General features: G+C 33.5%; 1 protein-coding gene across 1 annotated transcript in view; it reads right to left on the reverse strand.

Moving 5' to 3' along the window:
* The window catches only part of LOC108781169 (tyrosine-protein kinase receptor torso), an 85438-nt gene that overhangs the window by 57860 nt on the left and 16585 nt on the right, over nucleotides 1-10993 (reverse strand). Inside the window, exons 11-12 of the mRNA XM_018549085.1 lie at nucleotides 8308-8401; nucleotides 4524-4543 (exon numbers count right to left, since the gene is read on the reverse strand). Of these exons, the coding sequence (XP_018404587.1) occupies nucleotides 4524-4543; nucleotides 8308-8401 (114 nt within the window). The remainder of the gene's footprint in view (nucleotides 1-4523; nucleotides 4544-8307; nucleotides 8402-10993) is intronic.

Consider the following 10993-nt stretch of genomic DNA (forward strand, 5'->3'; position numbering starts at 1 on the left):
CAATCACAGTCATTTCATTCTTCAGAGGAATACCTATGATTGGCCAGTTTCATAACATCGATGTTATAAGTTCGGCGTAAAGCGTGCCGTGTAAACGTAGTATATGCCTCATCCATAGTCATAAACCCTATAATCATAAAATTCTTTTCGAAAACTTTCGAAAATCATTTTATCCTTGTTTAATATTTGATAAAGAATAAGGATAAAATAATACTCGGAAACACTTGGGAAATATTTTCGAACGTAGTCTTAATGATTCTCTCAAGTTTGCTAAAACTTTTTAAAATTTTTTATATTTCTTTACGTTATGTGTTTATATGTCACAATACTGATAGCTTTTTCGGCTCATGAGCGCTTCGAGATATTATATATTAAACCTGTACAAGCCGAAAACGCTGTGAGGTACATACATAATGTTAATAAACATTACATATTTTAAATAACGGTTACAAAAATGTTTACATATAAAAGTATGATAAATCAACTTTATGTTTTATTTGTCACGTTAATTTTATTTTTTCATAAAATGTATAACAGTCTATATAACATACTTCTTTTTTATATGAAACGAATAATAAAAAACATTTATTTTGTACTTCTTAATCTTTTAAAAATTATTCTGTAGAACTTTCTCCCACTGCCATGGAACCGCACCCGTGGTTTCAAAAAATTTTGCAAAATCATCTCTTATTTGAGAACTACTTTTCGTTGGTCTGTTTCTATCAAACGTTCCTGCATCTTCCATGCCTGTAACACGCAATTCTCGTTCAAATGCATTTAATGTCATATATCTTCTTTCCGCATGTGATTGCTCCAGTTCCTCTGATATTATGAAATTATGTAGACACGTTGCCGCTTTGATTATTCTAATGGCAGTAGATATGCTGGCAATTATCGGTTTGCGAAATATTCGCATTCTTGCACAGAGTATCCCAAATACATTTCCCACGATTCTGCGAGCTCGACTTAAACGATAGTTAAATATATTTTTGCGTCTATTGAGCTTGCCACTTCTAGAATATGGCATCATCATGTATCGCGTTAACGGAAACGCTTCATCACCGACTAAAACAAATGGTAAATCCTGACCACCAAGTTCCACAGGTCTTGGTGGAGGAATTGTTAGCGTACCATTTTGTAATCGCTGACCGATCTCGCTAGCATAAAATACTCCACCGTCACTACGCCGTCCTGGTGCACCAATGTCCAGTAATGAGATCCGATAATTTGCATCAGCGATAGCCATTAATACCAAACTGTGAGTGCCTTTATAATTGTAGTACATCGATCCACTATTGGGAGGTGCCTATTTATATAATAAACAAATAGAATTCAAATAGAAATCACTTATAATTTCGTTTGATTTCTCACAAAAGAAAATTGTCAAAATACTAAAAATTTACCTGTAAAATTATATGTTTCCCGTCAATTGCTCCGATGCAATTGGGAAAATTCCATTTTTCTTTAAATTCATCGGCTATTCTTCGCCATTTATCTTCAGTTGGTTTCAGGAATACTTTTTCTTTTAATGTATCCCATATTACATCGCAAGTCTCTGATATTATCTTTGACACTGTATTGTGTGCTACACGAAATGCGTATGATATGGATACCATGCTATCTCCTGAAGTTAAATATCGCAAGCAGATTTGAAGGCGAATGCGAGCAGAAATTGGCTCACGAATAAGAAATTGTTTCTGTATACGTGGTGAAACAATCTGCAACAGTTTTTCAAATGTTTCTGGTGTTATTCGAAAATAATTGATAAATTTTTCTCTATCTTCGAAAATCATTTCTTGTACCAGATTATTGCTAGCCCCTTGTGCTACTCGTCTTTCACTAGTAAAAATTGGTCTAACCCAAAATTTTCGAGCATTGTGTCTAATTGCCGAATCTCTTTTCTTCTCTTCAGCTCTCATTAATTCATATATAATATACATTTGAACTAATTTTCGTCGAACAGTTTCTTTACACAAAGTACTTTCCGAGCATTTATAAGTTCTCAAGTATTTTATTAAATAAATTAACGTTATTTCAGAGTCTAACATTTTAATTGCTATTATGTATGTACATTTGTTTTCACTTCATGTGATTGTATATACATATGATACATGTTAAAACACGTCACGCTTAAAATTTCATCGACTGTCCCATGGGATGTATTTACGCCGGCGTAATGATCAATAAGCCAATTACATGCCGTTTTACAAAGCTTATTTCCAAAATGGATATTCAAGGGATCTTGTGATTGGCTTATTGATCATTACGCCGGCGTAAATATGCTCCATGGGACACTCGATGTTTGTGCTGGCGTAACGAAAACGGGCGTAAAGCCTGTGATTGGCCTAGTTCCTTTACGCCGTACGCCGGTACGCCGTACGCTGCCTCCATGGGACTTCACCTTAAGACGGTCTTGAATATAAGAACTGACTATGAATACCGGCTACTGTTATTCCGTGAGAGTGTCCTAAGTCTTTATACTATCTAGGCCTCAATTTTATTGTGATTGTTTTCAGGATAATATCCATCCATTCGTTAGTTTCATAAAAATTCGTTTAGTCTCGTACGAACAGAGAGATAGCTATGTAATAAAAGTTCAAATAAAAATTTTACTTCTTATATGCTTTAAGTTTAAGCCATTGGTTTTCGGATAAACTTCCGAAAACCTGATATCTCCGATTTTTATGGCGCTTGGTATATTCTAACGTTTTTTGATGCGCTGAACACGAATATTACCATGAAAATCACCGACAAAGTCATCTTCAAGGTCAAAACTTAAAGAAACGCGATTTTTTACGGTTTTTCGCATTTTTTTTCCAAAATACACATCGGACGAAAAAAAAGGTAGAGCATCAAATTCTCTATAAAAAAGGTTTAATTCACTTTCTTCATAATATTAACGGTAATGCCGTAAATGAAGGATGAACATTGGAACCATATGCTTGGCGCGTCTCGTTTCGACCGGTAACGTCATTCCAGGTTTTCTAATCTTTATGCCTTGTTCATGCTTTCTGCCCCGACAGTACAATCGTAGAAGTCGTGCGCCCCTCAGCAAGGGGGGAGGGGAGGTGGACAGAGGTCTGCCCCGACAGTACAATCGTAGAAGTCGTGCGCCCCTCAGCAGGGGGGGAGGGAGAGATGGACAGAGGTCTGCCCCGACAGTACAATCGTAGAAGTCGTGCGCTCCTCAGCAGGGGGGTAGGGGAGGTGGACAGAGGTTTGCCCCGACAGTACAATCGTAGAAGTCGTGCGCCCCTCAGCAGGGGGGAGGGGAGGTGGACAGAGGTCTGTCGCGACAATACAATCGTAAAAGTCGTGTGCCCCTATGCAGGGGGGGGGGGGGGTAAAAGTTACTTCGCGTGGAAAGTTCAACGTTTCTGAACAAGGAATTTTTTTGTTTGAAACTTTTTTCGTGTAATACGTATTTTTGAATAAGAAAATGCAAAAAACTGCAAACAATCGAAATTTTTTTGTTTTAACCTTGAAGATGACCTTGTCGGTGATTTTTATGATAATGAGCATGCTCAACTTATCAAAAAACATCAGTAAACCAAGGAATCGTAAGGATCAGGTAACCTGGAATGACGTTACCGGTTGAAACGGGACGCGCCAAGCAGATGGTTCCAATGTTCATCCTTCATTTACGGCATTACCGTTAATATTATGAAGAAAGTGAATTAAACCTTTTTTATAGAGAATTTGATGCTCTACCTTTTTTGTTTGGAACTTTTTTTCGTCCGATGTGTATTTTGGAAAAAAAATGCGAAAAACCGTAAAAAATCGCGTTTTTTAAAGTTTTGACCTTGAAGATGACCTTGTCGGTGATTTTCATGGTGATATTCGTGTTCAACGCACCGAAAAACGTTAGTATGCCCCGCCCCATAAAAATCAGAGGTATCAGATTTTCGGAAGTACACCCTTGGTTTTCTTCATATCTTTTCTTTCCCCGCGCTATCCCCTCCCTCTCTGCTTTCCTAAATACCTGGTAATTTATGTCCTCTACACGTTCCTAAACACTCCATAATTTGTGTTGACTATCCTGTTACATAAAACATGTATACATAAAAAAAGAACAAACTTCTGATCCAGAACCGCGCTTGTATTACTACTTGTATGCAAAGTGTATCGGTCTTAAAGGCAAATACTTTGAAAAACAATAAAGCCGAATTTTACATGTTCTTTTTTTTCATATTATTTGCAGAAATTTTTCCAGCAGCCTACATACACTCAACAGCAAAATTAAAGCATCACCTGTCCTGCCACTCCAAAAATAGGTAAATTTCAGAAGAATGTAACTTCGTTAAAAACTATCATAAAAAATAAGTTTCTTGAAAAGCATTTTAAAGCTTGAAATCTTTACTCTCGAAAATGGTATAATAATTGATATATCTACCGATTTAATTTATTCTTTAAGGAATTATACGGACACAAGTGGAAATGCGTCAAATTTCAAAAATTTTTACTACCATCTGCGAAGTTCTATGGCATCAAAAGTCGTATACAAATTCGGTTATTTACAGTACTTCAAATTGCGAATTTTTGCCTTTAATTTACTATTTTCCGACTTCTGTACGATTTTTTTCTTCGAGTTATTTAACATTAGAGCAAAAAGGACTACTTTTGCTTCAATGATAGATAACTCGATCGGTGAAAAAAAATCGTATAAAGGTCGAAGAAAAGCAAATTAAAGGTAAAGATTCATGCTTTCGAATACTGTAAACCGAATTTCTATGCAATTTTTCATTTCTATCATAGAACCTTGCAAAGTTTTAAAGACTGACTAAATTTTTTACTAAAAGTTGTCGATCTTTGAACTGTGATAACTTCGTAAAAAAAATATCGTAAAACAATCTTCATAGACTTATTTTAAAGAACAAAAACTCTACTTTCAATTCTCAAAATTGATTTTTCTCGAAGATGCTTTTACACTAGAAAGCGGGATGTAAAATTTGAAAAGAATTTAAATCTCGAAAATTTTGCGAAGTCAAACGATTCTATGAAGTTGCAAGAAATGTTTTCCAGCTCAAATTAAGCCTGTTTTTTAAAATGGCTTATGGAAAAAATAATATTTTTGACGTTTTATTGCATTTTAAAGAATTTTTTTTAAATGCTAAGTGTGCCGTCGACATTAGCATAAATATGTGTATTGCTTCCTCTTTATCGTATAATTCTGTGCGAGCATATTGTTCTACGGTATAAATGAAAAATTGCACAGAAATTCAATTTACAGCATTCGAAATCGTAAATCTTTACCTTTAATTTACTTTTTCTCGACCTTTGTACGATTTTTTTCACCGAGTTATTTAACATTAAAGCAAAAGTAGTCCTTTCTGCTCTAATGTTAAATAACTCGAAGAAAAAAAATCGTACAGATGTCGGAAAAAGGCAATTGAAGACAAAGATTCGCGCTTTGAAATGTTATAAATTAAATTTTTATGCGACTTTTAATTCACACCATGGAACTTCGCAAATGTAGTAAAATTTTTTAGCTTTGACGCATTTCCATTTGTGTTCGTACAACTCCTTAAAGAGTAAATCAAATCAAAATATCAATTACCATTGTCGAGAGTAGAGATTTCAAGCTTCAAAATGCTTATTAAGAAATTATTTTATGATCAATTTTTTATGAAGTTACACTCTCTTGAAATTTGTCTATTTTTGGAGGAGCAAAACAGATGATACTTTAATTTTGCTGTCGAGTGTGGATGTATAAGTATACTTCGAGACGCAGACTACTATGTATCTTGATATTTTGAGATCAATATATTAATATGTACGTACATACATACATATACATAGGAGAGACCGGGGATGATTGATACAGTTTTTTTTACGAATAATTGCAACTAATAAATAGGATATACATAAATCATGAGGCCATTTTCTAATATTCACATGCTTATACTACGGAAAGATTATAATAATATGATTAATTTTGTAATATTAATAAAAAATATAAAATGATGCACCTTGTAACAACTGACCCCATATGCGAAGTAGGATGTTACACACAGTGATCTGAACAGTTGTTACAAATTCAGAAATTTCATAATACTACACATTTAATACAATAAAGTAAAAACATATTAAATAAAAGTAATTATAAGGTTCTATATGTAAAACAGTAAAAATATAAAAAGGGCAAAGAGTCAAGTAAATATCAACGAACAAATTTAATTCAAACTATCATGATATACAAATAACTAAAACAAATGTTTCGACTCCGATCGGGTCATTTTCAATGTTACTAAATATATAAAGTATTTTGAGTTAGAATTTACTGCACACAATATTGATTGAGTAAAAAATCTTAATACTATGTAAGTTTATATTGTCAATGGTGGTGTCGTAAGCATAAATAATCTTCAATTATAAAAGAAAAAATCAATTATAAAAGAAAAAGATGTAACGTGTCCAATAATAAAATTTCAAAGTCACAACGTTATTATAATACATGTTATAATTAAAATTAATAATTGTAATAATAAAAATTAACTAAGATAATTTGCAGCGACAAAAAGCAACTAATCTTCTTTATGAAATATAAGGTAATGCCGATGATAGAGAATGTCAAGAGAGGAAAAAGAGGAAACAGAAAGAAAACAATTTAAGACGTGGAAAGGGAATGTATATTATGTTGATGTACATTTCGGGCAATGACTCTGTATCGTTTTATCTGTTTATACCGTGTATCTGTTTCTTAATATATGAACCATCTCAGATATTAATCTTTTTTTGTAAGAAAATTCTATATCTAACAATAAGATTTCAACATTATCCCGTTTAAAGTTATGATTTAATTCAATTCTGCGGTTAGTTATTACAGATGGGGATTTTGAACCTTTGTTAATAGGTCTGTTCGCGTTGCTTACACTTTTTGCACTTACCATCTTCGCTTTCTCTTTTTTTAACGCCGAATACATATCTATCTCATTTTAATAAGTGCAAAATTATTTGGAGATTTCATGCAACGCGAACAGACCTGTTATCTGAGACATATTCATGCAATCTAGTTTTTAATTGTCTCTTAGTTTGTCCAACATAACTTAGCATCGCAATTTTTACATGATATTTTGTATACTACGCTCTAATTATGGTATGTTCCAATTTATCTTTTCCTCTTTTTATATAATTTTTCAGTGTGTTAGGTATAGCGTAAGCAAGTTTGCACTGAAACATATTGGCAATAGATTTGAATTTATCAGAAACTGTATTTACGAAAGGAAGAGTAAAATTTTTTTTTTTAATTATTATTATATTGTTAGAATTAATATTATTAATATGGAATTTAATTCTATTATAAATTGTTGAAAAAATAAAATGTAGAGAATATTCATTATGTAAGAAAATATTTATGGCATCTATTAAATTATTTTGTTGAAAAGTTGGATGACACGAAAGTAATATCTTATCAACAACATCATATATTTAGAGGCCTAGAAAACAGAGATGCGACATTGCGTCGGTTGGGTTAGGTAACCACCGCCATTTTAATTCAATATAAGTGCTCTTGACCAATAAGCTGATGACAGTTGATGCAAAAGGTAGAAAGATTAGATTAGGTTAGGTTAAGTCCGATATTAAATATTCACACAAATAAGAATACTTACACCATAATAATAGTTTTTTATTGCACTTCGACACTGTATTTTCTAAATTTTTCGCTATATATATATATATGTATATACATACGTCATAAAACTATATCTATTAGATGCAATAGTGAATTAAAATGGCTCTCTGATTACGTGATTTAGACAGCCAATCAAGCCATACCCTTCAATGACGCATCTCTGTTTTCTAGGTCTCTACATATATTACACCTCTTTTATGATACACCAGGATGCTGTGAATGAAAATTGAGAAATCTGCCAGAAAAAGTGGATTTGCGATAACATCGAATATCAAACTATACCTTCTTTAACAATAATCAAAGTATTTAAAAATTTCTTTTTCCTTCATTACCAACTTCCATAGTAAACTATAATTTATGTAAGATTGCTTATGAAACAAGAATTCCATAAAAATAATTAGAATTATGATATGGTGAATAGATCGATAAATATAACATTTAATATATCACTTTTTTTTACTTTTGGCTATCAAAAACCGAAAATAATTTTCTGTTTCACAAAATATGCTATTTAGTCTGAAATAACTTATTGTAGCATGACCACAATGTTTTTACGGAAATACTATATTTTTTATGTAATATTATATTGTTCGTTGTTTAGCAGCAATTTTAAATGTAACAACATGCTTCATGTATCAACCATCCTCGGTTTCTCCTATATATAGATATATTACCTCGAGCTGTGTTCTTATTGGCAAACGATGCCACATTAGATTCTAAGTGAGTCCTACATTCGAATACGGCGTTTACTATATTCCGCCGCCAAATCTAAAAATAAATAAAATAGTTTCTTTATACATATATGTATGTATGTACATATTAAAAATGACAATTAAAGTATATTATTTGTCACTGAAAACAAAACGAATGCACTTTTAAGTTATATACATATATCATATACATATAGGCCCGTATTCAGAACGCACTTATCGATAAAAGCGCGCTTTTATCTCTGAAATTCTATAGTATACGTGACGTAAACTGTAGCATGTTAGCGCGCTAACATCGTTGTTAGCGCGTTCTGAATACGGGCCATAGTATACATATATGAGGCATTCCATGCCAAATGGACCACCAATTTTTGGGCTTCTCGTCGCAGCGCGATTCGCAGCGTTCAATTGTCTATAAGGAAACGTCTACATTTCGTTTCCAAACTTGCCTTTCATGCCCACTAATAACAAACGAAAAGAGCGCTGCGACGAGAGAGCCCAAAAATTGACGGCTCTATAGTTCGGCAATCAGTTGGCCTACAGATATATTATTCGGCATAGAGTCTTTATTCATAAAACTGTTCAAGTTCAAGCAATATGAACGAAATCCATGAAACTTCGCAAAATGGGTGCCCCACTTGGCGTGGAATGCCCCATATATGGTATATATACATATAGAGGAAAGCCCCCTATTTAGAGACCCTCTAACAGAAACTGGCCATCAGGGTGCCACTTTTGATTGGTCAGCCATTTCCTAGCGATTCCCACTCGTATTCAAATTTCAATTACTGCATTTACTTGGAATGTAAATAATATGTAATGATAAATATTATAGAAATATTAAAACCGTGCTTTTTACATCAATATAAATAATATACGTCAAATAAAAAAAAACATGGCAAGTTTTATCGTCAGTTATATAGATCTTTATCTTTAAATAACTTTGTTATAATAGCTGTTTTTTGACATTTACTAGCACATTCCTTGCGCGCGCTACGCGCGCGATGGTCCATTATGCTTTTTTTAAATATTATGAATTATGTTTCTTTGAAACTTGTTTTGAAATCAACAACTCCTCTAATTCCTACTAATACAAAATTTCCCTGAAATTTGAAAACCTTTAGAATTTCATTATTATTTTCGATCGCCACATTAATTCTACCATTTTGATAAACAATATTTAGTTTATTTTTTTATTCAACGTTTATGTCGAAAAATTCGACCCACAGTGTAGTTGTGCTGGTTCGCGTACAAGAGTAAAGTACATTAAAGCAATTAATTGACGGGATCATTTTGATCTCAAAATGTTTCTAGAATTATTTGCTCTAAGAATGTTCACAATCCGAATTTTTTACTCATCGTTTACGTCGAAAAATTCGACCCACAGTGTGGCTGTGCTGGGTCGCGTACAAGAGTAAAGTACATTAAAGCAATCAATAGCCGGGACCATTTTGGTCTCAAAATGTTTCTAGAATTATTTGCTCTAAGAATATCTAGAATCCGATATTTTGCTCATCGTTTACGTCGAAAAATTCGATCCACAGTGTGGCTGTGCTGGGTCGCGTACAAGAGTAAAGTACATTAAAGCAATCAATAGCCGGGACCATTTTGGTCTCAAAATGTTTCTAGAATTATGTGCTCTAAGAATATCCAGAATCCGATATTTTGCTCATCGTTTACGTCGAAAAATTCGATCCACAGTGTGGCTGTGCTGGGTCGCGTACAAGAGTAAAGTACATTAAAGCAATCAATAGCCGGGACCATTTTGGTCTCAAAATGTTTCTAGAATTATGTGCTCTAAGAATATCCAGAATCCGATATTTTGCTCATCGTTTACGTCGAAAAATTCGATCCACAGTGTGGCTGTGCTGGGTCGCGTACAAGAGTAAAGTACATTAAAGCAATCAATAGCCGGGACCATTTTGGTCTCAAAATGTTTCTAGAATTATGTGCTCTAAGAATATCCAGAATCCGATATTTTGCTCATCGTTTACGTCGAAAAATTCGATCCACAGTGTGGCTGTGCTGGGTCGCGTACAAGAGTAAAGTACATTAAAGCAATCAATAGCCGGGACCATTTTGGTCTCAAAATGTTTCTAGAATTATGTGCTCTAAGAATATCCAGAATCCGATATTTTGCTCATCGTTTACGTCGAAAAATTCGATCCACAGTGTGGCTGTGCTGGGTCGCGTACAAGAGTAAAGTACATTAAAGCAATCAATTGCCGGGATCGTTTTGGTCTCAAAATGTTTCTAGAATTATTTGCTCTAAGAATATCCAGAATCCGATATTTTTGCTCATCGTTTATGTTGAAGGATTCGATCCACAGTGTGGCTGTGCTGACTTAAGACTAAAGTTGGCACGTCCATCTATTTTTCAAAGAAAAATAGCAGCAAGTGAAAAATCAAGTACATATTCTTCAAGGGCTTTCTTTTGCTAATTTAAATTCTACTTCAAAAACACACACTAAAACCAAAATCCCCTTTATATTCCATCCGCCAGATTGACGAAAACAGATTTTAGAAGACTGAATCAAAACACCATTTTGAACTTTCAAGTTTTAAATACGGATTCGTAACGAACGTCCCCAAAAACCACCTGTAACCAAATTTCAACAAAATCGAAGAATCTTAAGGATTTCAGTAACAT

This window comes from Cyphomyrmex costatus, unplaced genomic scaffold, assembly GCF_001594065.2.
Source record: "Cyphomyrmex costatus isolate MS0001 unplaced genomic scaffold, Ccosl1.0 scaffold770, whole genome shotgun sequence".
NCBI classification, from domain to species: domain Eukaryota; kingdom Metazoa; phylum Arthropoda; class Insecta; order Hymenoptera; family Formicidae; genus Cyphomyrmex; species Cyphomyrmex costatus.